This window comes from Microdochium trichocladiopsis, assembly GCF_020744255.1.
Source record: "Microdochium trichocladiopsis strain MPI-CAGE-CH-0230 chromosome Unknown B0I36scaffold_7, whole genome shotgun sequence".
NCBI classification, from domain to species: domain Eukaryota; kingdom Fungi; phylum Ascomycota; class Sordariomycetes; order Xylariales; family Microdochiaceae; genus Microdochium; species Microdochium trichocladiopsis.
The window spans coordinates 747535-775521 of record NW_025763550.1 but is presented as its reverse complement, the minus strand read 5'-3'; the positions used below and the strand labels follow the sequence as shown (position 1 = coordinate 775521).

The 27987-nt window shown below is 57.8% G+C and overlaps 12 protein-coding genes across 12 annotated transcripts; 6 read left to right on the top strand and 6 right to left on the bottom strand.

Annotated features, from left to right (window-relative positions):
* Nucleotides 1-710: 710 nt before the first annotated feature.
* B0I36DRAFT_412832 (uncharacterized protein) lies at nt 711-1782 on the top strand (the record flags this gene model as incomplete). The annotated part of the gene is made up of 2 exons (XM_046161982.1): nt 711-839; nt 1315-1782. 2 exons carry the CDS (start codon nt 711-713, stop codon nt 1780-1782), a joined length of 597 nt encoding a protein of 198 aa, XP_046010217.1.
* Nucleotides 1783-3152: 1370 nt separating this feature from the next.
* B0I36DRAFT_327052 (uncharacterized protein) lies at nt 3153-4135 on the top strand. Its single transcript, XM_046154422.1, has one exon. The coding sequence runs from the start codon at nt 3500-3502 to the stop codon at nt 4013-4015; it is 516 nt and encodes a 171-aa protein (XP_046010216.1). The 5' UTR covers nt 3153-3499; the 3' UTR covers nt 4016-4135.
* Nucleotides 4136-8225: 4090 nt separating this feature from the next.
* Nucleotides 8226-9114, top strand: B0I36DRAFT_350950 (uncharacterized protein; the record flags this gene model as incomplete). The annotated part of the gene is made up of 2 exons (XM_046156965.1): nt 8226-8333; nt 8392-9114. The coding sequence occupies 2 exons, from the start codon at nt 8226-8228 to the stop codon at nt 9112-9114; spliced, it is 831 nt and encodes a 276-aa protein (XP_046010215.1).
* Nucleotides 9065-9889, bottom strand: B0I36DRAFT_138296 (uncharacterized protein). The gene has a single exon (XM_046148328.1). The coding sequence runs from the start codon at nt 9783-9785 to the stop codon at nt 9309-9311; it is 477 nt and encodes a 158-aa protein (XP_046010214.1). The 5' UTR covers nt 9786-9889; the 3' UTR covers nt 9065-9308.
* A 1250-nt stretch (nt 9890-11139) lies between these two features.
* On the top strand, nt 11140-14024 carry B0I36DRAFT_375308 (uncharacterized protein; the record flags this gene model as incomplete). Its single annotated transcript, XM_046160357.1, has 2 exons — nt 11140-11193; nt 12549-14024. 2 exons carry the CDS (start codon nt 11140-11142, stop codon nt 14022-14024), a joined length of 1530 nt encoding a protein of 509 aa, XP_046010213.1.
* Nucleotides 14025-14198: 174 nt separating this feature from the next.
* Nucleotides 14199-14714, bottom strand: B0I36DRAFT_350947 (uncharacterized protein; the record flags this gene model as incomplete). Its single annotated transcript, XM_046156964.1, has 2 exons — nt 14199-14479; nt 14603-14714. The coding sequence occupies 2 exons, from the start codon at nt 14712-14714 to the stop codon at nt 14199-14201; spliced, it is 393 nt and encodes a 130-aa protein (XP_046010212.1).
* Nucleotides 14648-15306, bottom strand: B0I36DRAFT_138264 (uncharacterized protein). The gene has a single exon (XM_046148327.1). The coding sequence runs from the start codon at nt 15254-15256 to the stop codon at nt 14804-14806; it is 453 nt and encodes a 150-aa protein (XP_046010211.1). The 5' UTR covers nt 15257-15306; the 3' UTR covers nt 14648-14803.
* A 675-nt stretch (nt 15307-15981) lies between these two features.
* On the top strand, nt 15982-16938 carry B0I36DRAFT_364617 (inosine triphosphate pyrophosphatase-like protein; the record flags this gene model as incomplete). The annotated part of the gene is made up of 1 exon (XM_046158993.1): nt 15982-16938. The coding sequence occupies one exon, from the start codon at nt 15982-15984 to the stop codon at nt 16936-16938; it is 957 nt and encodes a 318-aa protein (XP_046010210.1).
* A 937-nt stretch (nt 16939-17875) lies between these two features.
* Nucleotides 17876-19495, top strand: B0I36DRAFT_385426 (uncharacterized protein). The gene has a single exon (XM_046161066.1). It carries the CDS (start codon nt 18078-18080, stop codon nt 19239-19241), a length of 1164 nt encoding a protein of 387 aa, XP_046010209.1. The 5' UTR covers nt 17876-18077; the 3' UTR covers nt 19242-19495.
* A 79-nt stretch (nt 19496-19574) lies between these two features.
* B0I36DRAFT_327039 (uncharacterized protein) lies at nt 19575-21415 on the bottom strand. Its single transcript, XM_046154421.1, has one exon. It carries the CDS (start codon nt 20965-20967, stop codon nt 19963-19965), a length of 1005 nt encoding a protein of 334 aa, XP_046010208.1. The 5' UTR covers nt 20968-21415; the 3' UTR covers nt 19575-19962.
* A 1126-nt stretch (nt 21416-22541) lies between these two features.
* Nucleotides 22542-24368, bottom strand: B0I36DRAFT_246682 (glycoside hydrolase; the record flags this gene model as incomplete). Its single annotated transcript, XM_046150244.1, has 2 exons — nt 22542-22670; nt 22791-24368. 2 exons carry the CDS (start codon nt 24366-24368, stop codon nt 22542-22544), a joined length of 1707 nt encoding a protein of 568 aa, XP_046010207.1.
* A 927-nt stretch (nt 24369-25295) lies between these two features.
* On the bottom strand, nt 25296-26650 carry B0I36DRAFT_327036 (Alpha/Beta hydrolase protein). Its single transcript, XM_046154420.1, has one exon. It carries the CDS (start codon nt 26492-26494, stop codon nt 25460-25462), a length of 1035 nt encoding a protein of 344 aa, XP_046010206.1. The 5' UTR covers nt 26495-26650; the 3' UTR covers nt 25296-25459.
* Between the last annotated feature and the right edge of the window lie 1337 nt (nt 26651-27987).

The following is a 27987-nucleotide window of genomic DNA, read 5'->3' as shown; positions in this document are numbered from 1 at the left end:
AACCATGCAGGTGGTTGTGTTGCCGGTCGCGGTGACCAGGGCAGAAATATGCGGTATGGCAGGCAGTGCTGGGTGGCAACCGTCCAGAAATATCGGGTGTGCTGCTGATAGGTTCGAGACCTGAGACGCAGTGGTACAATAGAGGGATGTCTGAGACATCAACCACGCGTGGCCGATCGGTCCTGGTGGAGTGGTCGCGGAGCTTGAGCTTGTTCGGTGTGGTGGAATGTCGATCTCGCCAAGTTGAAGATTTGCCAATGATTACTTGAATGAATAGGCTGGAAAGCGCTTAATAGCAATGGTGGTTTTCGAAGGAAGTAGTAGACGCCGAGTGGTTTACTATGCAGAGTGTCAAGCTGGGAGGGGGGTCGAAACAAGGGCGGCGGAGGTGGCTTTCGGGCAGCTAGTTAGGAGAACATGGGTGTGTCAAGGGACGACGCGTAAGTGGTGTGGAGGGCGGGCTGGTGATTAAGCAGTGATTGAGCGGAACAGACTGTGGTCTGTGGCAAGACAGACAAAGGGCAGGAATAGGTTGGATGTTGAGGATAAAGATGCGGGCTGGGAAAGGGAGTGTCGGACGGGCCGGGTCGTCGTTTGTCAAGAACGGGTGGACGATGAGAGTCCAGAAGAGCAGGTTGCCAGGCGGCGGTGTTGCTTGCTGGTGGGCGGAAAGCACTGGAACGGCCAGCGATGGGGAAAGGCCGGGAAGAATGGTGAGCAGGCAAGGGACCTGTACCGGTAGCCGCGACCAGTTGCCCGCCTCGCCGTCGCTTGGTGTCGTCTTCGATAGTCGTGGTGGTGGTGGTGCTCGTCGTCGTCGTCGTCGTCGTCGTCGTCGAGTAAGGTCGGGGCCGGCGGAAGAAGCGTGTTTGCCGCTGCGGACAACAACAGAGTTTAGAAAGAGTTGAGGGATCGGCACAAGACACGAGCACTGACTGAGCACGCAGGCATGCATGGGGAAGCTTTGGAGCAGCGTAGCAAGGGCCGGGCAAGGAGGAACCCACCGGGTGGCTTCAGGCCAGGCCAGGCCAGGACAGGAACAGGCACCCCAGACAGACAGTCAGACAGGGCAGGGCAGGGCAGGGCAGGCAGGTTTGGTGATGGCAGTAAAAGGGGCGAGCGGTTGGCTTTTCCTCGCAGTTGCGCAATTAGCGGCAATAGCGCACCTGCAGGACGTTGCTAGCTGCCTGGGCCACCACCCGCAAGCAGGGTGACAGCTGCCCACACACACCCGCGCACACAGCCTGCGGCCCCAACCCAGCGCGCCAGGGTCGTGAGTGGTGGTGAGCGGGTGCAGTCGGTGGTCAGCGGCAGGTGGTGGGTCTGGAGGTGGTTGTTGGTGGTGATGCTGGGGAGGAGCGCAGCCTGCAGGCTGCTGCCGCTGCGCGAGGAACTTTGCAGCCCGCACTCATCTCACCAGAGGCCGCAGCTGCCCCACCAGGGCCCATCCGCTTGATCACCCGCATCCACTCTGCCCAGCAAGGGCCACAGCCCGCCCCTCCGTTGTCCGTCTACCCGTCTTGGTGGCACCTCTGCATCGACAGAAGCTTCACAACCACGCCATTTGCATCCCTCGGCGGCAGTCGCGCAGGCGGGGAGACAGCAAGAGAGAGAGAAAAGAGAGAGAGAACCGCTTCGAGGCACGCAGGCTTACTTGCCATCACCACCAGCCCTTCAGCGGCCACCCCCCTGGCGCCGTCGCCGGCCTACACGACTCAGGCACAACAAGACAATCGTCTCGTGTCTGGAGCTGCCCCGGTCCCGCCATTGCCCAGCGCTTGACGCGGTGTCATTCGCTTCGAGAAGTGGCCAGGCTAGGTCCGGCCCCGGGGTGGCGCACTCGACAGCGGACCCCCCTGGGCTGTCCTGAGCACAGATCCGCCTCGACGCCCAAGGGTCCGCCTGTGCCAAGAGCCGCCGGCCAAGGACGCTGACGCCTCGACAACCTCGCGTTTGCGCCTCCATTCCACGTGTAAGCAATCAATATCCCTCCGTGTCGGGCCTGCAGCTCGGAGCCTTCTCAGGTGGGGACCTCCGACATACAGAATATCCATCGCCTCTTGGCACATGGCACGCCCGCGGGGCACGCATTCGCCTCTACACCCAGCTGGCCTGGCGCCAGTACAGCATCAGTCATGCTCGAGGGCCACAGCAAAGACCCCACGAGAGACCGTCTTCTGGGCCCGGACCTCGCTGCCTCCGCATTGCAAGCACTGGCGCAACGGCCGAGAAAGCAATGTGCCATTTGCAGCCAGCAACCCCAGTAACAGATCACTGTGGAGCAAGGCCGATTTGGCAGGCCAATATCATCGAATCCCACATCTATTAATGACTTTAATTTTCTATCTGTTCCCAATGCACGCATGAAGATTCTGGGATACGCACGGGGACCATAAAGAATTTCCGTAGGCCTGGTGCGGGCCGCAGCTCTCAGCAGAGAGCATGAGTTCTTAATAATGTGGCCTGCCCTCATCTGGGTTTGTATATTGTGCTAATGTGGATCCCGGTAGCTTTCACTTTCCACAAGCCAGGGACAACGATAATCGGCACGTGCTCCTGGCCGTTCAGCTAAAGAAGCCACGCACATGTTGCTGAGTTCAGCATACGCGCAGCCCTCGGAAAGTATGAATGCATAACGCCGATAAGCATTCGCCGGCTCACACGCTCGTGAGTTACCACCGGTCGTTCTTAGTCAAACGTGGCATTCAAACTTACAGGGCCTCAATTGCTTTGGCCCGAGCACAGTTAAGCCAACCCAATGGGACGATTACTGCCAGGCAACACGATTGAATAATCTCACCGAAGCGGCAAGTTCCGTCGAGTGTGCGATGTGGTGGGAACCAACCTCATGGGCAACGCAGTGCGACCATCTTCACATGCTGAAGTCGCCGCGGCCCAGCACAATCAGCGAGCAGTCCAATAGCATGTCGTACGCATTTCAAAGACGGTGGCTGCTCTGGTGTACCGGCCACTAATGCAGTTTCGCTGGTCAGGAACGGGGGGCTTCTGAGAATGGAGTAGCTGTCGGGCCTAGCGCGGTCTTCGGCCGAACCATCTCCTGCCGATCGTGATCTACAAGCGTGGGCGATCCTCGTGATGTCCGGGATATCTGGTTTTTTGGGCCGCAATTGCTCTTCCCCAGACTTGATTACTGACCACGGGGGTGACTCTTGAGGTGAGGAACGGCACTCTCAGGTGCTGGCCCGTACTACCTGAGACTAGGTTACGGGCGCGCTGCTTCACGGAATCAGGAGTACCTCCCAAGAATCATCTCTGACGGGGAAAATACCTGCTCCAGTACGTTCTTCATCCTCAATTCTTCGCCCGATCGAAAGCTTTGTGTCGCCAGCGCCGTTGTGTTGTTCTCGTGCTGCCAGCAGCAGCGTCAGTAAGACAGAGACCCGCCACGACTGCCTGGCGGGCGGCGTCTTGATGAAGCTGCCCTCATCACGGCAGCCTGCATGTTGAGTGCGAGTTGTATCCGTGCGCCACGATTTGTATGTTGTGCGGGCGCACAAAGAGCGCTTTCGAACCCGCGTATGGTTGCTTAAGCTTGCCGACAGGGTGTGTCGTGCGTGCATGCGTGCGAAAAATCATCCAATGTGGAAGCGTTGTCTCTGTACATCTCAATTCTACGTCCATTTCTGTTGGATATACCTTCCACACTCACACACACATACACACCTATACCGTGCCGCATACTCCCAATCCAGGCCTTAAAACTTCAATCACCCTCTGGCTCTGCACAATGACACATTGCTTCAAGAGTCACAACCCGAGGGTGATGTCATCGGACATTATGATACATAGATACGGGAGGCTTAGGTCCAGGCACAGGGTTCCGTTATTTGTCGCTATGGTGAGTCGGACGGTATCCGATAGAAATACAGCGTTGATACATGGTGCAAAAAGGCCGATATGTATCTTGTATGATCCCGGAAAGCAAACTTTCAAGCATGTACCTCGCTCTCTACAGTCGCTCAGTAGTTATTGGAAACTATCGGCCTTTCTGTAGTGTGAGTGAAGAGCTATCTCAGGCTAAATATACAAAACGGCGAGATGGGATTGTCGTTTGGGAAAGAGAGACAACCTCGACGCGGATCCTTGCTACACTGAAGCCAATATCGCACCATACGTATGACATACATGTTGGTAGAGAGAGAGGCTCGACGTTCGAGTCGCTTAGGAGATAGCTGTATGACAGAAGGCTGCGTCGCCGCCGCCCTAGGTGCCGTGCACGGTGAAAAGAGTGCTAGGCGACTCGAATAAAGGAGGACCTGGGCAGCATCGATGACGAGGACGATCGTGACCAACGGGGCTTGGGCTGGAGTATTGGCCGATGCCGTATGCCTAGTGTAGGTATTCTCTCAGGCTTGGAGACATAGTCATCTCTAAGCATGGGCTCGGGCTTCAAGGCTGAGCATGGAGCAGGTAAGGAAGGAAGGTGCGATGGGATGATGACATCAAACCACCGGGCCTCGCCTCTCGAGTTTTGTCCTTCTATTGGCTTTCTCTCTCTCCACTTGAGCAGAGGCAGTAAGGCGTATGTGGTGATTTACAGCCCGGGACGTCGATTCCCAGGACCATGGACCTCGGACCAGATTGTCAGCGTCGCCTTCGGGGAGAATATATATATTTACGAAGACGCTTGCTACCCTATAACGAGATGCAGGTCTTGCGTGAGCTGAGCGACTGAACTACAGTGCTCCGGGTTTTGGGGCATCTCACTAACCCGTCCGAAGGTGTAAGGTCGCCAGGAATACTCGGGTAGCCGATGAAAAAGAAGCGAGAGATATATTATGCTTGGAAAAGAAAGAGCAAAGCCAGGAGGAAAAAAAAAGGAAAAAAGGGTCACTGAACCTTCTACTTTATGCTAGTAATATCTTTTGTTAATCCTGATACTTCATTTCAAGATATCTTCCAGGTCCAAAGACCAGGATCGTGGTGCAGATCGCCGTACTACTCGAGCTGCGGTCAAAAGACGCTCGGCAGCTGCTTTTATTATTCACGAGGGCGCGTGAAGGCTTTATATCTGTTGGCTTATGCCGCATCATGGGTTGGGAAAAAAACATACTGACATTGGCAATGGCCTTCAAACCATGTCGCGGCAAAGCCTGAGAGTTAGCTTAGCACGGATGGGACTTGTGCCGCCCGTACTGGCTATCTACGTACGACATTGAAACTTCCAAGCAAACTCGACTCGATGAATAGGGGCACGCGCAGTTCGATTTAAATGAAGTATACATAGTAGGGAAAGGAAATACCTGGGATCACTCCTCCCGAGTTGGAGTGATGCTTTGCAGCGTCCCAATGAATACTTGACCAGACCCCGGGCAGGGGAAATGGGGTTCCATTCAACCTTTTCTGGAACTTCCGAGACTTTGTCTGTCGTAGCATGATCAAACCCGACCTCCAACTATTGAAGCCCAGCTCAAGATGAGCTTGCTGACAGGGCAAAGAAAATTCCCACGAGACTGCCAAGTCTCATGCTTTCTCTTGGCCCCGCGTTACGGAGGTAAATTGTCAATGCATCTTGCGCTCAGCACGAGGTTTCATCATCTTGGCAAGGTGAAGAGGACTCGGATTATGCCACGAAAACAAAGAAGTACTCGATGTAGAGCTTGCCAAGGTTGCTGTTCGGTAGAGGAGGCGAGGTTGCCACAAAGGTCCCCATGCTGGCCCACTGCCGTCTAATCGCTCAAGGAGATGGACGTGGAAACCACCTACTCGCCCATATTCAGGCGTCGCGACGTCGCTGAAGGGAGCGTGGCCTCGAGATCTTGAACAGCTCAACCGGGAACGGGGGCGGAGAGAAAGAACAGCAGCATCACGAGGGGGTCGCACACGTTTGGGATTGTTCCAAGCATGAAAGCAGCAGGAGCATCTTGGAAACGAAGCACAGCGTACGATGGCGAGGTACACGGCCATAAGAAAAGTCGAGGATCATGAGACAGACAAGAACGTGGCACGCAGCAAGTGATGGACCTGGATGAGATGAAAAGCAACGGAAGTCTCCCGATTGGAAAGGGTGCATGTGGCGGCAACATGACAACAGTCTAGTCATGCTTGGGGACAAAAGAAGGCCCCAGCAACAGTTGATTAGGCCCCCAAGGTCCTTCAACGTATCAATACATTTGCCAGGTTGAGTTCAGATTCGGTGCGCTGCGACGAGTCACCTCCATCATTGAACCGTCCGAGACTCCTGCAGGATGTGGACAAATATCCCAATCTTGTCAGACATGCGCCGTTCGGAGTCTGGCCAGCGTGCTTCGCCCTTCTGCCTCGAGCCTCAAGATGCAGACGCGGCCATGAGCCATGGCCATATGAGATGCTTCTCCATCTCGGAAAGGTGTTCCCTTTGTCCATTCATCGAGCAAGCCAGGAAGCACGGTGGTGGAAGCCAGCACAGAGCTGCGGAATATTGGTGATGGATTACATTACTCAGGTACCTTGAGGCAAGTCTTTGTGGCAGGCTCCAACCCTGAGCCTGAAGCAACGCGCACGCAAAAACAAGGGATATCGACGTAATCCCGCCAGGGCCTGGGATCGATGCATGAAAATCCCTGGCTTGTGTATTTTTGACTTTTCTTTTTCTGGGTTGCCCCCCTGGTTCTCTTTGCAGATGCGTTTGCTTGGACTTTGGCTCAGCCGCTGGCCGGCGATACGTGTGCCCGTGCCCACTGTGCAGCGATGGATTGCCAGGTTGTAATCAGGCCCGGTCATCCCATCATGAAAGGGCAAACAGTGCGCCAGTGATAATTACACCAATCACAAGGGCTGGGGGTGCGTGGATGCACCCATGGTGATATAGCGATGTCTTTATCTTGTTGGCGGGCAGAGAGGGAAGGCAGCGCGCGGTGCTGCTCCGCAAAGGTGCATATTTTCGGACCCAGCAGGCAGGCCCAGTATAGCAGGGGTGGTTTTGTGCATGTGAAGAGGCAGGGTTGTTTCATCGAGGGTGCATTGGGCGAGGGATGAGGGCCCACTGAGACAGGCCCGGGGGGGGGTTGGAAAGAGACATTCTGGTTGTGACGCTGCGATTGTCACAAAGGGCAAAAGCAGCAGCTCCCCGACTCAGGCAGAAGGGGAGGAGATGGTGGTGCAGATAGGCGAACACTATCATCATCTTGGGTGGGCTGGCACTATCTACACCGGACGTTGTGGGGGAGACTGGCTGGGGAGGAGGGAGCGGTGGGCATGGACGAGATTGGTTAGCCCTCCAGGGGTGGTGGGTGTGTCGCGTGCTGCACAACATCTCACGCCAAGCTCTGATCTCTGATCTCTGGTCATCCATCTCAGCTCTGCACGACGCCCGCGAGCCTCTCTGGGAGAGACCCGGTGGGATGGATCCTGTGAGACACCGGGCGGCGGCTTATCGTGACCGTGCGGCCGCCATTGTGTTGTGCATCCCATCCCGTCCCGGCCCGAGATGGCTACAGCCCTGCAAGAGGGCCGAGCGTGGCCTCGGTCCTGTCCCATCACACCACATCACATCACAGATGCCTTGGGGGCCCATGTTGCAATGCGTCAGGGCTGAAGTGCGGCGGGCGAGGTGCTTGCTGCTTGGTTGCTTATTAGTCGTGCAACTAGCCCGGCCTTCTTTCAACTGCCGTGGCAGTCGTCCCTGGGCCCGCGCTTGGCATCCGCAAAGAGGCTCCCGCTAGCCCGCGCCTCGTCGCACGCTCGCACGCATGGAACCACGCATGGAACAATCCCATTGCAGTGGCAGTTGTGATGAAACCAGCACGTTGGCGCCAGTGATTTGTCTGCAGCCGCTAGAATCTGCTGGGCCCGCGGCTAGGCTGCTTGGGGCCACCCCCCGAGACCCCTTTGCGTTAGTGCCTTGGACAGGTCCAGCACTTGCTGCCTCTTTCGTCAAATGACCCCGATCGCCCTTTCCCTGGCCGCGCATCCCAAGGCCCCCCATGCACTCGGCTCTTTGCAAAAGGCGCCCGCGGTCTTGGCTCACATGATCCCGTCGCCCATCTCATTCTCCTCCTCCTCCTTCCTCAGCCCTGGGACAGCCTCCGCCTCTCTGCCTACGTATACAACACTCGACATCACGACATCCCCTCAGCCACTTCCAGCTGGTCCGCCATCACCCAGCTTGTGGCTGCCCCTTTCAACAGGCCAGTCTTGACGACCGCCACGGCCACGACGACGATAACGACGACTAGGGAAACTTTGGCTGCTGCGCAGCAGAGTCCACGTCAGCAACAGTAGCCATGGCGCACCCATTTGCCCTCAGCACAGGCGTCTGGGACCCTTCCCATCGCTTCGAGACTTCCTGGATCCTCCCGCCCTATGTCCTCGGAGGCATCCGTCTCCTCATCGTAAGTAGCGTACATATCGTAAGCCTCGGCAGCATGCACGGCTGACACCATCTCGCAGGGCCTCTACGCCATCACGGTCCTCTTCTTCAACATTGGCTATCAGTGCGCGCACCCCGAACTAGGCGGCTGCACCGAGTCGGCCAAGTCGTTCTCATTCTTCACTGTCCTCACCTATTGGGGCCTCGCCTTCTACTTCCTCTTCGCCGCCGCTCACACCCTCAGCTACGCGCGCACAAACTCGGCCCTTCTCGATCGCTGGCCTCGCATCCTGAAAGCCCTCCACTCGCTCTATTACACGACAGTCGTCACATACCCAGTCCTCGTCACTGTGGTCTTCTGGGGTATCCTTTATCCCCCCTTGTATGGCCAGACTGGCTTCACCAGCACATACGGGCTCTGGGGCAACGTCAGCCAGCATGCGCTTAACTCGGCCTTCTTGCTCTTCGAGCTCATCTTCACGCGCACGGCACCTCCGCCCTGGATCCATCTGCTGTGGCTCATCCTCATCCTCGCTCTTTACCTCGGTCTCGCTTATCTGACTGCCGCCACCAAGGGCTTCTACGTCTACCCCTTCCTCGACCCTACCAAGCAGCACGCCTTTGTCGCCGCCTACGTCTTTGGCATCGCCGTCGCCATCATCGTCATCTTCGTCCTCGTCTGGGCTCTCATCAAGTTCCGCAACTGGGTAACGGAGCGCAAGCTAGGCATGGACGGCAAGTTTGCTGGTGGCCGCAGCGCGCACACTGAGAAAACCGTCTCGCCAGTCCACTCGAGTGCTTGAGTTGCTAGGAAATGTGCGGTTCTTTCCACCTTTTCTGGATAACGATCGGGCTGTTGTCATTCGTTCTTTTGGTGAAGCCCTGCACAGATCCGGCGAGGAGATCGACATTGCGAGACATGTGCAGAGCCAAACATATGCTTCAGCCCCCGATGCACGACTGAAAAGTAACATCTTTACATCATTTTGCAACGTCACTACACTTTTGGCATCGAATAGACACGGACATGTTCCCTTGGATACGGATACCCCCCTTTTGTTTTATCTTTTTGTAACTCGCGTCGCTCCGGGCGCGCACACGATTTCTCCATCATATAAACAGCATTGGGCTTGGAGTCTGCGGCACCACTAGTCCCAGGGGTACGATAGTGACTATAATACATGCATGACGTTTGATCCTTTCCATGCGGTGCGTGTCCCGCCGGTCGGACATACTGAAATAGGGATGCTGGTCTCATTATTCGTCCTACGGAGACATAGCCAATCTCTGGCCTAAACAAGCTGGGGATCTTTGGCTCATGAGCTGCAGAGGAGCGATGTGAATTTGTGTGAAACTCGCCAACTATGATTATCCCGAACTCTATGTGATACTGCTCAACGGCAACGAGGGAAACAAAAAAGAAGCAAGCAAAATGTGTTCCCAATCTCAATACATGGTCACTATATTGTGTCATATGTCCTTGATGTCTCTCCACCAAAAGAAAAAATCCGCTTGCTGTTCATCCCATTCCCATTTCCAAACGTGTAAACAGTGATTACCATTTGGTGAGAGGAAAAAAAAAGCTACAAAAATGTAGACTTTGGAACGAGGTCTTCTTCCTTCTTGAGAATCCGACCTGGAAAAACAAGGGGACCAGACAAAGCAAAATGTCTGCAAAGTTTTTTATCCCTCAATCAGGTGGTCCTCGTCCCTTGCCCGCGCGAGCGCGCGCTGCAGCCGCTCATTCTCTTCTGCGCGGATCCTGCTGCGCGCGCCCTCCAGCCTCTCGACGCCCGCGTTGATCGTCTCAATGTGCACGCTGAGCGGGATCCTCGCGGCGCTCCCACCGATAATGCCTGGACCGTCGGCGCCCGAGACGACTTCTGGCGCGGCGACCCTATCGCGCAGATCGCTCAGCTTGCTCTGGATGTCGCCGAGGTCGTGCACGAGGGTGACGAGCTGGGCTACCGCCAACGTGCGCTGGCGCTCCACCTGCTTGAGGAGGTCGAGCTGGCTGTTGAGACGGTTCAGCTGGGGCCTGTTGGCGCCCACGAGGGTCCAGATTGTCCAGAGGACCGAGTCCTTCTCCTGGGACACGTCCTGCTCGCTGCGCACGACGTGCTCCTTGATGATCTGGAGATTGTTCTCGGCCTGGGCGAGGAGGCGCAGGTTGGCTTGTGCTTCGAGGATGAGCGAGGCAATCTTGTCAGACACCAGGCCCGTGTGCTCAATGTACTTGTCCAGCAGGATGCGCTCGTCGAACACGACCGGCTGGAAGGGCGAGAACAGCCAGCCTGTCCAGCGGGCGACTGCGCTGCCCGTCTCGGCGTCGGCGCGCGTGGTCGCGAGCGAGTCAATGTACCGCGACGTCCAGCGGTTGATGCTGATGATGCTATCGACAGCGCTGCCGACGTGGGTGTTGAAGGTCTGAAGGTCGCGCGACAGCGTCGAGATGGTCTCTATGTACCCATCAAACTCATACACGAGCTCCGCGCGTGCGGATATGTCGCTGTACTTGACCATCGTGCGGAGGTCGCGGACTGAAGTCTCGGAACGCTTCATCTCCATGGGGAGAGACACGCCCTCAGCAGACGCCTCGAGGACTTTCTCAAAGTCCGCCTGCACGGCCATGAGGCCGTCGAACTCGACGCTCGAGCTGTTGCTCGAGACGGACGGGCCGACATTGCAGAAGGAAGGCGTGATGAAGGGGATCTTGCAGATTGGCGAGGCCGAGATGCCATCTTTGACGGTGTTGATGGTGGACATGCTCAGTCCGACCGTGATCCAGATGAACAAGGCGATCGCGATGGGGAACTTGGCCATGCTGAATGCCATGCCGATCACAGAGAGCAGCCACGCCGCAACGTCAAAGACGAAGTTCGGTACTGATGAGCTGAAACGATCCGCGAGCGTGGTCGGTCGCGGGCCGTAGTGACCGTTGCCACGTTTGCCCTCTCGAGCGCGGTAGTATTGCCCATCTGGACTCTCATCACGATCTCTCTGGCTGTACCCTCGTCGCTGATACGGATATCTGTCTGCTCCAGGAGAAGCTGCCGAGGCTCTCGTGACTGTTCTCGATGAGCGACCACTTGTCTGGCGGGAGCGGCCCGTGTCAACTTTGGGCATGAAGAATTCTGGTACAGGAGTCTGGTCCCTGTCCGCTTCGGACGGCTGCCTGGTGGAAGCAAGTGAGGGCCGGAAGTCCATCCGCGCGAGCAGTTGGTTTTCTCTGTCGGAGAAGGAGCTGTCCTGAGACGCTTTGAAGCTCAAGCCTTGCGACGAAGATGACAATTGCGACGGGGGAGCAGAGTGGAGGGGATCGTCCTCGAAGTCGTTGACGATGCTGGTGTCGAAGCTGTCATTCTCACCGCCCTCGACAAGCCGCCAGGAGCTCTCGGGCGCCTGTATCGGCTGCCTCCGCGGAGCCATCGTCCAAGAAAGTGTAGCAAGAGCGTGTAGAATATCTGTATTAAGCTCCTGGCATATCGACGTGAACTTGCCGCAGGGTGCGAGTCTTGTGACGCGCCGGGCGTCAGTCCGTCCTAGCAAAGTGCCTCGAGCTGGAGAGTGAGCGGAGCTAAATTATGTAAAGGCCGCTGCGAAGGTTGGAGTGGCAGCTGCTATGCGCCGACTCGAGGAAGAAAGGACGTGTAGGCGCGGTGGCAAAGTGTGCGACCGGGCAACGATTATATAATGGTGCTGTGGGGTAATGCCCAAGGGAACCCCTGCATGAACAGCTCGGATTGAGGTCAACGGGTGCTGGCTGAGGCAGAGATGAGTCACCCGTGTCGCGTTGTTGATGGCCGTGAGGAAAGTGGTTGTGAGGCAGCAGTGTGTATGTATGTGTATGGCAACAATGTGATTGTGCATCGTGCGTGCATGGGGAAACGCTGCCTGCCATGCTGTCGTCGTCTGTGCAGCACTGCAGCTGCTGGTTAGCGCCCTTTGGGGGTCGAGTCGAGGGGCAAAGCTGAGGTCATGGGACCCACGAGACAGCTCAGACCCCTGCAGCAACGTGGAGCCCGCTCCAGGGATTGTCCAAACTCGTCGAAGCTTCACCATCCCACCCACTAATTAAACTCGTTGTTCACGGCCACAGCTCCAACCTCCGCCGGCCTCTCTCGTGCCCGTCAACTCGACCCAGGCCCAGTCCAGCATGGTTCTGCGGCAGTCCGTTCTGCGCTGTGCGCGGCACGCCCAGAGCGCTCGCCAATTGGCCATCCTGCGACACCACCAGCCCGCGGGGATCAGGGCGCTTGTCCACCTCCAGCGTCGACCTTGCTCGTCGCATGCCCGCGCCACCGGCACCGCCGAACCGGCACCGAAGCCTCCAGCAGACCACCGCAAGCTCGGAATCCAACAGGAGCTCTTCACCACCTCCGTCTACAGCCCAGGCTCCCCGATCCTCCTCCCCAACGGCGCCCGCATCTTCAACCGCCTCGTCGACTTCCTCCGCAAGCAGTACGTCCGCTATGGCTTCGAGGAGGTCATCACGCCCACCATCTACAAAAAGTCCCTCTGGGCAAAGTCCGGCCACCTCGAGAACTACGCCGACGACATGTTCACCGTGACCAGCACCTCCCCTTCTCGGGCAGACCCAGCTGCTGCCGGGTCCACCGCCGAGGACGAGGAGTATGGGCTCAAGCCCATGAATTGTCCGGGCCACTGCCTCATCTTTGCCTCGCAGCGGCGCAGCTACCGCGACCTCCCGATACGATATGCAGACTTCTCCCCGCTGCACCGTAACGAAATCTCCGGCGCGCTTAGCGGCATGACCCGTGTCCGTCGGTTTCACCAGGACGACGGGCACATCTTTTGTCGGCCGGTGCAGATCGAGGAAGAGATTAAAAAGACGCTAGAGTTTGTGCGGGTAGTCTATTCCACGTTCAAACTCGGACCATATAGACTGGCCCTGTCGACACGGCCAGCGGACCACTTCATCGGCAGCGAGGAGGACTGGGCGAGCGCCGAGGGCGCCCTGAAGCGTGCTCTGGATGCGTCTGGCCAGGAGTGGACCATCAACGAAGGGGACGGCGCGTTCTACGGCCCCAAGATTGACATTGTCCTGCGTGACTCGGATGGCAAGGAGCACCAGACTGCCACGATCCAGCTCGACTTCCAGCTGCCGAAGCGCTTCGAGCTAGAGTACACAGCTCCTGCCCCCGAATTCGAGCGGCGAGGGGAGGTCACCACCGATGCGGAAAAGCTTGCCGACTATGGCCCTGTACGGCCTGTCCTCATCCACCGCGCCGTTCTGGGGTCCGTGGAGCGGCTGATGGCGCTGCTCGTCGAGCACTATGACGGAAAGTACCCGTTCTGGCTGAACCCGCGCCAGGTCATGATTCTTACCGTCAACGACAGCGAGCCGGTGGTGGACCTGGCAAACGCCACGAAAGACACACTGCTTGGCCGGGGCGGCAGTGCCGACGCGCCGCTGTCCAACCCTACGCTCTTCGCGGTGGACATTGACAGCAGCAGCCGCAGTCTGCAGCTCAAGCTGCGCGAGGCAAAGTCCAAGGGGTACGGGGTTGTTGTCACCGTCGGTCCAAGGCAAGTGCCCAAGGGCACAATCACGGTGGATCTCGGACGGCTAGACTCACGCGAAGACGTCGTTGTTGCGGGCACAGCGGGCAACAAGAAGCAGCTACACCAAGAAATGACGCCAAAGGAGCTTTTGGATATCTTGAAGGCGAAGACGGACGCTTATCAATAGATGAAAGAAGACATGTAACAACACTGTATACCCCTCCAAAACAAAGAACATATAAAAGGAGAAAATTGCCCGGCCAGTCCGGGCTCAACGTCAGATTTCACACATACTCCTGCAGAGTGTGTCCGCGTGCCATTTGGGCACAAAAAAATGCAGTTTTCCTTTTTAAACCGACTGTCATGAATCCCCATCCTCCTCTGTCCTCATCGCCGACTCCCTCGCCTCCCTCGCCTCGATCCTCTCGAGGATCAGCACGGGCTCGCGCATCTCGTCGGGGACATACTCGCCGCGCGCCTCCTTGTCGCGGATCAGCTGCCGGCGCACCTCCATCTGCTCGCGCATGTAGTCGACCGTCTTCTTGAGCACGAGGCCCTCGGACCGGCCCTGGCCCTCGAGGCCGGGCACGATGTCGCACAGGCGGTCGAACCCGGCCCTTATGGCCTCGCGGCGTTTCTGCTCTGTTGATGTGTCGCTAGAGTGGTTAGAGACAAGGAGGGTTATAGGGACAGAGCATGGAATGTGTATAGGCCCAAGACTTGGTCAAAATTTGTGTGTGGGTTGTGAGATGTCTTTTGTCTTACCCGAGGCGATGTGGTTCTGTTTCTTCTCCTCCTCGGTCAAGCGCGGCTTGTCGTCCGCAGCAGCCGAGTCGGTGCCGTTCTGGGGAGAGCTGGAGCCTGCTGCTTCGGCCATGTTGCCTCTCTCTCTCTCTCTCCCGCTCTAGTATCCAGGCGCAATGTGTATAACAAGTTTTCTGAAAGCTGTCTTGAGATGGTGTGATTCTATAATATCCTCCTGATGGTACTTGTCCGGCCGTGTTGCATATTGGCGGGCGCTATATATGGCCGATGACCTCTATCCAGGCAGGCGTGCTCGGTGTAGCGAAGAAGAGTGAGATGCGGATATGAAGGAGCCGTGGTCCAGTGCATGCCCCGGCAGCGTCGGCCTAGTCTGAGAGTAATTGTTTCCTGGCCGGAGTACTCACTCCCCTTGCTGGGTTCACACAATGAGTGGCGCTGATGAAGGAGGAGGAGGCGCTTCCCCCGAATAGCACTATTGTAGACTTCGGCGCCGGGCGCAATCGACGACGAATGAAACGGGAGGAGCCGCCGTTGTGGTTGTGCGACAAGACGAGATGGTGGTGGGTGGGCGCTGGGCGGCTTTTGGAGCGCGGGCGGGCATGTGACAGGACCCCAGTCGAATCCGCCCAGGGGTTTGGGCCCCCACTGTGGCATGTCGGGAAATCTTGGGGTGGCAGAGAGAGTGTGTGGGCACGCCGGACCTGTCAAATGTTGTCTGATCAGTCATCCCGTCACATGCTTACGTTAGTCAAAGTGCCCTGACCTGCGTTTCCCTTGGCGACTATGGCTAACGGTGTTCGACCGCAGGCGTAACTCTAGTGACTTAAGGTACGATTCCCGTGGATACTCAGCGGTATGTGCGGGAGCCTCTGAAGCATTACTGCCCATCAAAAGAGAGCCAAATCTCGAGGAGCGATGTTCATGCACGGCTGTCTGGAGAAAGCAGCATAGCTGGTGTCGAGCACGTCGGAGCAGTTTGATTGTTGAGCTCACTGAAAACGAAGTGAGACATGTTCGTGGCTGACCGTGGGGTTCGGGGAGTTCCTGTGTCAATCTTTGGCAAGCAAGGCACGACCAGGGGCCTGTGACGCAAGCAAGCGGGTCTGCTCAAAGAAAGAACCCCTCCACCATTTTTGGGAGCTTTTGTGACCGCAACAACAGCTTTAGCTCACTTCAACGCATTACTCCTTATACTCTTATACTCGAGCCTGTTAAATTGCCCCCAAGTCCCCAATCAACAAGCCGCTTTCGGCTCCATCCACCATAGACGCCCTGTAGAGCGTTGCATACATAATACCCACGCTTCTTCACAATAAACAGCCCCCGACCTCAGGCAGCTCCAACGCCGTCCTCCACGACAAAACTCCGCCGCCAGCGACATGGCTGACGAAAAGACCGCGGCCCCAACGGCCCCCGTGCCCGCAGATGCCCCCCCTTCATACGATGCCTCGGCTCGCGAGCACGGCAGCCTCCCCATTCGTACCCCGGGCGGCGCGCCCCCGCCTCCGCCGGGCCGGCGACGCGGTGGCAGCATCCCGCCACAGCCCCTCGAGCTGCCGATCCTCAAATACATGAAGACACACCGGGTCATTCTGGCCTCGGCCTCCCCACGGCGCAGAGGCATGTTTGCGCAGCTCGGCCTTGCGAACATCGAGGTCCTCCCCAGCACGAAGCCCGAGAACCTCTCCAAGGTCGAGCTCGGGCCGTTCGAGTACGTGGCCGCCACAGCCCAGCAGAAGGCTCTCGACGTGTACCAGCTCGCCCTCGACCGTGCCGAAGAAGCCGTCGCGTCCGGGGCCAAGCCAGATACCAGTAGCAACAGCACCACCACCACCGCCGACGCTAACAAGAACCCAGCCAAGGAGCCCGACTTGGTGATATCGGCCGACACGATCATTGTCTCGCGGGACGGCCGGATCCTCGAGAAGCCGCCCAGCGAGGCCGCGCACATCCGCATGCTGCAGCATCTGCGCGACACGAGGGTGCACCGATGCCTGACGGCCGTGTGCGCCGTCGCGCCGAAGCAGGACGCCAGCCACCCTGGATACGAGATCCAGACGCACGTCGAGGAGACAAAGGTCTTCTTCGCGAGGGAGAGCGACGGCCTGCCGGACGACGTGATCGAGTCATATGTCAAGACGCGCGAGGGCGTGGACAAGGCTGGCGGGTACGCTGTGCAGGGGATTGGCGGCATGGTCCTCGTCGAGAGGGTCGAGGGCAGCGTGGACAATGTGATTGGTCTTCCGATGCGCAAGACGCTGCAGCTTTGTGAGAGGGTGGTGTTCAAGCAGGGTATGGCGTTCGACGAGGACGAGGATGACGAGGATGATTACTGAGAATGGATCGGGGCCCGCGTTGGCAACCCGACATTGCCCAGCCGGAATGTGCACTCGGCCAATGGGGCAGGGTCGAGATAGGACACCAATGTCTGCAGTCCGGCGGGATACCCAGGCTTGGTTGTGATCCCACCTGAGGCACGTGGCCAAGTCTGGGTGCTCCCATCTCGCAGGACTAAAACGAGCACGAGTGTCAAGCCGTGGCACTGCACGCCTTTCTCTACACATTGGAACAAGCTTACACTGTGGAGATCGGATCTGTACAAAAGAGAAAACGCGGGACGAGTAGAAACATAGACGACAATATCATGGAAATTCACCGCAGCGGGGGCATTCCATTCCCTAGGATATATATTATTGTGTCAAGATGCGGATGTGCCTGGGGCGCCTGTTCTTGTGAAGGGGATATCGGTAGTCGGGTAGCAATCTCTCGAATGTATCCTGCCCATTAAGATGGAGGTTTTCAGAGAGGTCTCATCCCTCATATTTTTGCCAGTCACATATCCTGACTAGCGCCCACATCACAGGCAATATTTTTGCGGACTCTCTCGGCGCTTGGATTGTTCTTAATCCGGAATCGAGTTACGAGTTACTAAGATGAGAGTGTGCTGAATTGTAGAGGGCCAAAGGTGCGCAGGTCGTCCCGCAAACTTGATACGCGATCAACCGACGGAAGTTGATGGAAACCGCAGATTCGGCTTCAAGGATCTGAAGCATGCTGTCTGTACAAGGCCAGAGAAGACAGCGATATCTCGTCTGCTTTTCGATGGGCAGGCTAGGCGAGTTTTGGGTGCTATATTTAGCGCGAGTCTGTGGGGAACCGCCTGGCCCCCGGCGGTGATACGTTCCAGGTACGGGGCTCCGCATTGACAAGCGCGGCTGAGACCCGCAAGGCTGCTGGTGCTTCCATCCCACGAGTTTCAGCTTCAGCTCACGTCCACGTTCTGCACACCAACCCAGACTTGACCCAATTCTGAAGAAACGTTTGTCTTGACTCATTGCAGCGTTGGATGCGAGAGAAGTACGAATGAACCTGGGAGCAAAACTTCGACGGACTCAGACATTGGACTCTCCGGGACCCCTTTCTCCAGCAAGCTCAGGACCTCGCCGCGAGCTCGGCGCCAGCGTCATACATCACGATGCGTAGGACAACACATGCCACCAACACCACCACTGGCTCAGCCCTGGCAGCCGTCATCATGGCTTACACTGCCACTGCTGTCACCGCCGCTGCTGCTTCGGGCGCCAACACAGACTCTCTGATCGCAGTCGGCGACGTCCAGAGCGTCTTCTTCCCCAGCCCCCCAAACGCCCAGCTCCGAATCCAGAACCGTGTCATCGGCTCCGTCATCCGCCAGGACAGCGACGCGACAGAGTTCTTCATCCGGTGCGACCCGTTCGCCGCACTTTCAGCAGCCGTGGGTGACACGGCGCCCGGCATACTGCAAGACGGCGGCACGGATAACAACAACGACGACGAGGACCAGCAGCAGCATATACCGCACCACCGCCGGCACGCCCACGCCCTCGCCCACTCACATCATCATGAGCAGCGCGCCGCTGAACTCGACGGCGAGACCGGCGGGGAGGAGGAATCGCAGCAGCAGCAGCAGCGGTTTGGTAGTCGGTGCCCGATCCCCGGCCCAGGCGCGTATGTGACCATGCGGTCGCCTCAGGGGGTTTGGGAGTACTCGATAGACGACGGGGCGCACTTCTCGCGGCACGAGATCTGCTCGACCGTGTCACCCCCCGGTGCCGTTGAGTCCGCGGGGCCGGCGGCGGCGGCGGCGACGGCAGTGGTGGTGGAATGCTCCTGGACAGAAGCGGGCATCAGCGCGACCGCCTCCCCAGCCACGGGGTCTTCAACCACAACACTCAGCTCCTCACCACCACCATCATCAACCACAGCTATAATACCTGACGGAGCCACGCCAGCAGCAGCAGCAGCAGCAGCAGCAGCAGAAGTAGGAGGAGGACTTTTCGTCCCCGTCACCGTCACCGCCGTCCCGCTAGACCCAGCCGCCATGGTCGAGCTCAAGCTCCGCGCCGCGACGACGACCACCAGCGGCGCGAACTGTCCCGCCGCCAGCACGACGAGTCCCCGGCCCGCGTCGTCATCATCATCCACATCGTCGCCGCCGCCCGGTGCGGGCAACGGAGGAGCAAGCACTACTCCGACAGGTACGCCCAATGCCGCGGCGGCGCCCGTTGTTGGCGGAAGTGGAGGGATGCTCGCGGCGGCGGCGGCGGCGGCGGCGATAGGCCTGGGGATTGCCGTCATGTTTGGCGTCGTGGCGCTGTAAAAACGTGCGCGCCGCGTGCGCACATCGTTGGAACTTTTGTCCTTGCAAGCGCTTTTTGTTCGTGTTGCTTGGTGATGATGGTATTGCTTTTTGGACAGTGCTGCCAGCGGGGAGCTTGGGGCATATTTCCTCCTAGCGTTGCGCTTCATGAACATCTAGATTTATAGGTGTAGAACAAGAGCGTCATAGAGACACACCAGCATCTATCTTTCATCCAGAATCATGCAATTTCGACACACAGCCACGCATCCATCATGATCTTTTCGTTTGCCGGTTCACGTCGGCATTTTTCCAAGACCAATGTACTGCTGTGCCTGAGAATCCGGCGGCTTGTTGAACATGAACAACTGTCAATTTATATTTGCCCAAGACAAATTCCACAACAGACAATAATGGTACAAGGAAAGGAACAAGAGATTCCGTAAATTGATGCGGTGGTATAGACGACTTGAAGAGGGACTTTGAGAAGTGCCCTTCAGAGAATGACAGATAACGACAGGTGCCTACTGCTAAACAAAAATCTGGACAAACGGATATACAAACAATTTGACGGCAAAAGGCTACACAAAGATCATACAAGATCTGCCCACACAAGCAATACTTTCCCCGAGCACCTTGGGGTGTTTGCCGCCATGATCTTTGCTTAGGTCACACGACCAAAGCCTGAAATCCAAACCCCGCGAAACGGTTCGTCCCGGAGGCGCAAAAAAGGGGGGATGAATCAGATAGGGCCGAGGACCTCAAAGATGCCGCTGATATTCCTCGATGGCTCGCGCATTGGACTCATGCCAAAACCCAGGCCTAGATTGTCGCCATACGACTTCTGGCCCTTGCTTGGCTTCGTCGGGAAGGGCGCTGCCGCCGCCGCAGGACCTCTCCTCCTGCTCGGCGAGGGCTCGAACACGTCCTCCCAGGGCGAGTCGGGCCCTTCGGCCTCTGCCTGGGCCCAGCTGATAACAGACGGGGAAGCTGCAAAGGGCGACGAGAACGAGCGAGGCGTGATTGGGGACGAGCCGTCGGTGCTGGACCCGGACGAGGAGAGGGCGGGGGCCGTCGAGCCTTCGAGGAAATATGCCGCCAGGAGGTCGTGGATCTGCGGTGTGCCGGCCGTGCTGTTGCTGCCGTCGAAGCTTCCCGGGGAGAGCAGCGGAAACGGCCTGCTGATTCGCTTGTATGCACGGCTCGTCTTGGTGCTGCTGCTTGTTGTCTTTGGTGATGAAACTGGTGGTGCGGTAGCTCTGGGGGATTTTGGCGTGGGGGGAGGCTGGTCGGCGGCTTTGTCCGCGTCGGCCATGCTACTGGGAGCTGTGGTGGTGGTAGTCGGAATGGGGTCTTCCTCCGCGGCGAGTACGACGTCAATGTTGGCGCTGGCATTCTTGGCCAATATGAACGACGTCCGCTTCGGGCTCTTGGGAGTCCGCGGCTCTGGAGCCGAGGAGGTCCTGTTGCTCGTCCTCCGGCGCAGCGAGCCCTTGCGAGGCGACAGCGAGGTGAGGAACTTGCGCGGAGCCTGGGGCCCGCCGCGGGCCAGCATGGAGGACCGCGGCGAGAGCGGAGGCGAGAGGGGCCGCTCGAAGAGGGTGATGGCCTGAGCAACGGCAACGTGGGCGTCTCCCGAGGAATTGGCCTCCTGGAGAAGCAGCTCGAGCTGGCCATCGTCGAGATCTGCCAGCAGATCGAGAGTCCGGTCTATGGACGAGCGGGAGCGGTGGTGGCCTTTAGGCATTGTGTTGGTCGTGTAGTTGTGTGGAGTGGATGATTATGGTCTGCTTGGAAGATTCGAGATGTGCTCGAAGGGCTATGATGATAGCTTGAGGTCCAGTTGGTCGTGGCGGACGTCGGAAGAATGAGTGGTTGAGCGAATCGAGTCGGTTATGACGGTGTTTGTAGTTGATCGACTCCTGGTGTTCGGGTGTGGTCGAAATGCCAGGGGCCCAGGTGTATCGACGAAGCCAGCTCGTCGTATTGTGCACCTGCTGCTGCGTCTGCCGAGGAAGAACAGTGCCCCGTGACAGGAGTGGCAGCGAGGAAAGGCTGAGGAAGAAGAATCGAAGGAGATGAAGCGAGGACGGCCACAATTGACAAGCAGGGGAGAGTGCCGATCCGGCCCCTGCGAGGTGCAAAGTAGGAGTGTCGACTTGAGACGAAGACGAACTGAACCCCGGAAAGGTAGGCTAGCAGTTAATTACACATTGCTATGAACACTGTCTGGGGCCCTGTCAGCCCGCCAGGCCAATGAGCCTCGAATGCAGGGACAGGGGGCGCCACAATCTGCAAGGTACCAACCTGCTCCAACCCACTTGGGTTGCGCCAACCCGCGTCCCTGCAGCGGAGCATGTAGCATCAAGCAAGATGGATGCGGGATGCCGCAGCTGCATGAACGCTCGCCTCCCTCGGGCGGGCACAGTGGTTTTGCGCATCTTATCAGCCCTACTCTCTTTAGACGTCATATGGTAGACATCAGTCTGCTGCAAACTCTTCAAGCCATGCTTCTTCCCCTGATCGCTCCGGGCTGACAGCTGCCAGACCCAACTTTCAATCTCGTATTCTGCTGTCGCCCAACAAGGATACGGCAACCCCATCCCTTGATCATTCCCTTGACTCAGGCCCCGCAGCGCTGATCGCGAGTCCAGTATCGCTCTAGTGCCCAATGGTTGCAAGAGCCGACCTCACCAGAATACTCCCGCGGTGGGCATGCCAAAATTTCAAATTTGGCCTTCAATCCGTGCCCGATGACGTGTTTAATACGCTACCCTAAGCGTAGATGCCTGCACTGGACGAGTAAATAACAGAACGCAACTGGAGGGGCAGCTAGGAAGCAACGATCGACGACTGTGAACGGCACCGTGCTTTAATATGTTGATCCACGACATACAAGTCTCGGGCTGCCACACCAACCACAGTTGTGTATCTGATCGCCATCCAATGGCGTCGTCGACACATGCATGCTCTATCTGTAGAAGGAAAGGTTGTCCCCGATGACGCGTGTGTGGTTGTGAAACTAAACACGACCAGCTCGACTTCAGAATTCCGCGACCTGTCTCAAGTACCCCAGGGTTGAATGGAGGTTGACTATCCCCCCCAAAGACAAATATTTCGTATATATTATGCCTTGTTCTCTCTCTAGTCTCGTATCATCGTCTATACTCCAATAAGGAAAAACAAAATCATAACCGCACAACGCCGACACCTGGGTGGCCTATGCAAAGTATGCCGTTCATGCTTTATAAACAGTAGCCAAACAAAAAAAGCCCAAGCGGATGCCAATCGCCTCCATTATCCGCACTGCTCATGCCGTCATCATGATCCCGGGATGGGTCGCAACAAAGGGTGCGCCTCGGTATTCAAAATGTAGTCGTCCAGACTGATCATGTCGGGCGGCGCGAATATCAGGTAAAAGTACTTGAGTGTCTCTGAAAGCCAAAACGTCTGTTCCGATGAATACACTTGTCAGCCAAATTATGCCGCACGGAAGAAGAACACAGCAAGGGCGCGCCGTCCGAGACGAGCCCGTGTTCAAGGTAGGGATTAGAATAGAGGAGAACTTACCTCTTGCGCATCGTCAAGCTTGACGTCCGCCACGGTCACATCCTCGACTGTCGAGAACCCAAATTCGGCCTCGGCCACGGCAACGATGGCCTCGAACATCCGCCAGGCCATCTCCTGGTACGCCTCGTCCCCCGTGACGCGGTACATGACAAACACGCTCTCGATCGCCTCGGGCCGCAGCAGATACCGCGGGTCCTGCACGCTCTTGAACCCGTCGGGTAGCGTGGCGTTGCCCTCCTCGTACCACCGGCTGTCGTCCCACTCGCACGGCTCGAGCGACACGCACGGGATCAGCGAGAACTTTTCTGGCGCGATGCCGACCTTTGAGATCTCGTAGGCCCAGACGCATCCCTTGGTCAGCTTTTCCGCGTACGCCATGTGCTCGGGGATGTCGAACAGCTTGCTGCCCAGCGCGAACATGCCGCCTGCGAAGCACGTAAGGTGCTCCATGACGAACGACGGAGTGCGGATGGCGTCTCCTTTGGCGACGTAGTTGATACCGCACAGCAGGATGTCGCGCTGGTCACGCGTCATGGGCCGGAACATGAGGTGCTTGATCACAGCGTCCATCGACTGGCGGTACATCTTCTCATACACGGGCTCGACGCCGCCCAGCATGGCGTGGACCTTGGGGAAGTACTCGTACAGCGAGTCGCCCATGGCACCGATGCTGTAGAGACTGTCGACGTCGAGCTCGAGCTTCTGCAGGTTGAGATGCAGCGGCCAGAGCCCCGGGATTGTGGTGCGGTTCTGCCATTCGTCGAGAAGAACAGCCAGCCTGGCTTGCGCGTCGTAGTACTTGTTGTCGCCGGTGAGTTGGGACAGGCGGGTGAACTCGACTCCGAATGAGGTGACGGCGGCCGCAGGATCATATGAGCCTGCCGTCAGATAACCAGACTTTGCGTCGCCAAAGTTGAGCAGGAACGGAGGCATCTGGGTTGGCGTGTCAAAAGCCGCGTAGAGCATCTCGCCGAGATCGGTGGCTTTCTCAAGGAGGACTCGCTCTTTGCTCAGGTCGTATGCAGCCAGCAAGCCGCCGAGATGGCGGATGGTGACCTCGAAGAAGTTGCAAGATCCCGCGGGCGTGTACCCAAAGTCAAGCGTGACTGCGGCAGCGACGGCATCGTAGAACTCATCATGCAGCCCCATGATCCAGAGCGTGTCAAGCGAGTCCACCAGTGTCGCTGCCCATCCACCAAGCGTATCCTTGGGCAGCCCCAACACAGGCTCAATCTCGTCCCACGTCCAGGCGTACTTCTTGTAGTTGGTCCAGCTCTTGATGAAGGCGGCCTTGACCTTGTCTCGGCGATCAGCAAGCAGTGCCTCGCGGGCCGGATCCGCCGCTTCTGGGAATGCATATTGAACCGCAGGCAAGGGCAGCGGTGGGCTCGACGGTAACGGGATGAGCGAGGTTACAGGATGGACCTTGTGCTGGGCAGCCCAGTCGAAGGAGCTGCGGACATAGTCGAAGCCCCAGAGAGATTCATGCTTCTTGGGTACGAAGACGATTATCAGGACCAAGGCGGCGATGGAGGCGACGACGGCGCACAGGCGGAGCGGGCGACGGCGCAAGGACATGACGATGCGGTTGCAGAGCCTGGCGGCCTGGATGGTCGTGGAGTGGCTGCCGGTGCTGGCGGCGGCGACGACAGCGACATTGTCGACGGGGAGCATCGCCACCGCCCTCGCAGCCTCCTAGGGGAAGCTGCTGCGTATGATCGGGCGAGCGGGCTCACCTACGGGCGGCGGCGCGGCGGCGTCGAAGCGGTGGAGTCTGGCGCCGCATGCAAGACGGCACGCAGCGGGCTGGACAAAAGATGTAGCAAAGTGAATGGGGTGAGGCGGCGTGGTGCTCAGCGGCGTGGGAGGGCCGCGCCGGAGCTCGGCACCCAGGGGGCCTGTTCAGGCGGCAGGTCTAGGGTCCCAGCTGAAGATACAGGGGTTTGGAATTGCGATGGTAAGATGACGATGGGAGATTGAATAAGTCTTGTAGATCGTCCCCTAGCACCACCAGGCTCAACACACTATCCGCCTCGATCCCTTCGTCGCAAATATGCAGAAGTGGCATGTGAGGACGGCAGGAATTCTGAGATGAAGAATGGGTCGCCAGCGACAAGGCATTCTCTGTCGGTGGTCCAGGCGCTGAAGATGTCTGTCTGTTATCGGTACTCCCAGGTTGGGTGGACGAAGCAACATCGTGGTGGGCCTGCAAAAGTGGGTGGCCACGCCCCGTCAGTCGAGGGGGGGTCCTGCGAAGCCCATGAACCTGGGCGTAGGTAAAGCAGGGGGGGGGGGCACCTTGAAAACCACGACTGAGGGTTCATCATCACATCGAACTTTGTGCAAGACATGCCGTTCATATCGCCAGAGACGATGATCAAAGAGAATTACAATTCTCACAACAAAGGTATATCCACCAGGTTGATGGGGGGACAGTGCTGCATTCCTGGCATGGCAAGACATCCCCCGTCAACCCTGGATTTCCAATTTCATGCATTCAGCACTCGTGAATCACTGAACCTGCAGGCTGCATTTTCCATAGCCCATGGCAATATGCCTGTCTTCACTGTCTTTTTCCAGATGCGGGCTTTTTCCCAAGCTTCAAAATTTTGTAGACACGCTGAAGTGTTGGGTACGTTACCAACGCAATACATCATGAGACACGAGATCTATAGCTTGGCCTTATCCCCAAGAACCATCTCGACAAACTCCCCAATGAGCCGATTCGCCTCCTCGGGCCTCTCAATCATGATCCAGTGAGAGCAGTCCTCGATCAGGTGCTGCTTCAAGCCCTTCTCAAAGAACCGCTGCTGCCTGTTCGCCACCTCGGGTGGGAAGGCGAGATCCTTGTCCGCCATGACCAGCATGGCGGGCATCTTGAACGTGTATTGGCCCTTCTCCGAGGACTGCAGGAACACGAGCTCGTCCTCGTGGTTCAGATCCCGCACGCGGTACCAGTTGAACGGCCCCCGCAGCCCATTCCGCGCATACTCACCGACAAAGTGGTCCATCATCTCCTCGCTCATGAGCGGCGAGGCGCCATAGCTGTCGAGATTGGGAATGTCGATGCCCTGATTCACCTGGGCGACATGGTGCCCCGGCTGGCCGTTGTACAGCGCGTTCAGGAACTGCCTGATCTCGCGCGGGTCCTTGCCCAGCGCGGCCTCGAGGTCCGGCGCGATCAGTTGCTTCTGGTACGCGAGGCTGGGCAGTATCTTGAGCAGGTCGTCGACAGTGACGAGCCGCCTCGTCGGAGGGGTGAAGTGCACGGCGAAGCTGAACACGGACAGGAACAGCTCCGGGTACCACATGGCGAGCCGCCAGGCCGTGTAGCCGCCCCAGTCATGGCCGCCCAGCAGGACCTTCTCTCCGGGGCGGTCGACAATGGTCTTGACAATGTGCGCCATGTGTGTGCACATGTTCTTGTAGGTGTAGACTTCTCTTGCCATTGGGGCAGAGGTCTGGCCGTACCCGAGCATGTCTGGGACTATGACACGTAGGTTGAGCGAGAGCAGGTAGGGCACCTGGTACCGCCAGCCCAGGGCGATGTCGGGGAAGCCATGGATGAGGAGGATGGTGGCCCGGGGCTTGCTGCCGCCGGATGGTGTCGCGAGCAGACAGTGATAGGTGATGTCTGTGCCTGGGATCGGGATGAATTTGTGCTGGACCCGCGGATCAGTTGGTGTGAGTGCGTCTGGCGCCATGGCTGCATGAGCAGACTGTGACCACTGCCAGGACTTGTGGCTGAGGCTGCTGACGACAAGACGCAGGTGCTTTGCTAATGCGCGCTCACAGCCTGGACGGTTACAAGGCACTGCCGTCTGTGTTCAACAAATCTTGCAATACTCTGTTGCGCTGGGCTGCTGGTTGCAGAACTCGGCTGAGCTCATCGCATGCACAAGTGCCGAGGTTCCCCACGCCAAGCTTGCGACTAAAGGTGTGGGGAAATGAGATGGCTACTGGCAGCTCTTCCCAGCCCATTCTGTAGACTGGTCCTGCTCTGGGACAACCACCCAACCATTGTGCCTAATCTGGACACGCGAGAATGAGGCGTTCTAGCAGTTCTCTGTGACAAAAGGGTCACTATGTCCACAGCACGTGGATCCGAAGCACAGTTGGAATGTGGCAGACCAAGCTGCTGTCTAGCCAGTGTGTCTACGCTCCTCTGGCGGCCAGCTATACGTTGTGCACAGTGTCGCCCTAGATCATGACCTCGTGCGGATAGGACGACAGAGCCAGCACCGGGAGAAAGAAAGACGACCGTCCCCGCGATGTTCTGTTGCATAGCGCGCATGCCCGTATGGTAGAGACCCGGCAGATGGCCAGGATCATTCACGTGCCCGTATTAGGGATTCCTCCCCGTTCTCTCAACATGGCTCGTGCCAATCAGACGAGATGTAGCGGGTCGCCAGTTCTGTCGTCACGAAGGGGGCGAAGCTATCATGCCCTGCTCGGATCTGTCTAGTCACGCCGGCGTAGACAGCTGCATATGTCATCTACCAAGTCGACGAGGTAGCTTACATGTCAATCAAAACCCTGCACTGCATTTGTGACTAGAAGAGATGGCGGCGATACCCAATCACTCAATTGCCATGAGCAAGCAATGAGGGGGCCTCATCAGCCGTGGTAAGTGAGGACGACCTAGGCGAGCGTTGTGCGGCAATAGCCCACGGACCTTAAGCCCAGAATGTTCCATCTTTGCGACCACGAATCGGCCACTTCCCCAGGTTTCCGGAGGCGAGCCCCTGTCAGAGGCTGGGCACACCCGCGCGGGGCCCCGCAAGCGTGTGGCGGCGGCAGGCACATACAGTATCATGACGCCGCCGGCAATGCGCATTGTCATTGGCGTGAACCTACAGTAGACTTGACGCCCCAGGCCCGCACACGAGGTAGATCGCCGTGTGTCACCTGCAGCAGATCCCAGCACGAGGCTATTCCAGGCACGGTCTGTGCTTCCGAGGCTGGTGATGGCCTGGCTGTGAGCTACATACAGCACCACCCACGCAAGCCTTGTCGAGGTGGACATGGCCAAGGGTGCGGAGAACGCGGCCAGGGAGGGGTCGAGCAGCGCCTCTCATAAAGCAGCAGCCCTGCCAGAGAACCGCGACGATTCCACAAACGGTCCGTCCGTCGTCCTAGGATCGCTTCCTCCTCTCTCTGCCCCTCTTACAGGCACATATATATATCTGGGCGGCAT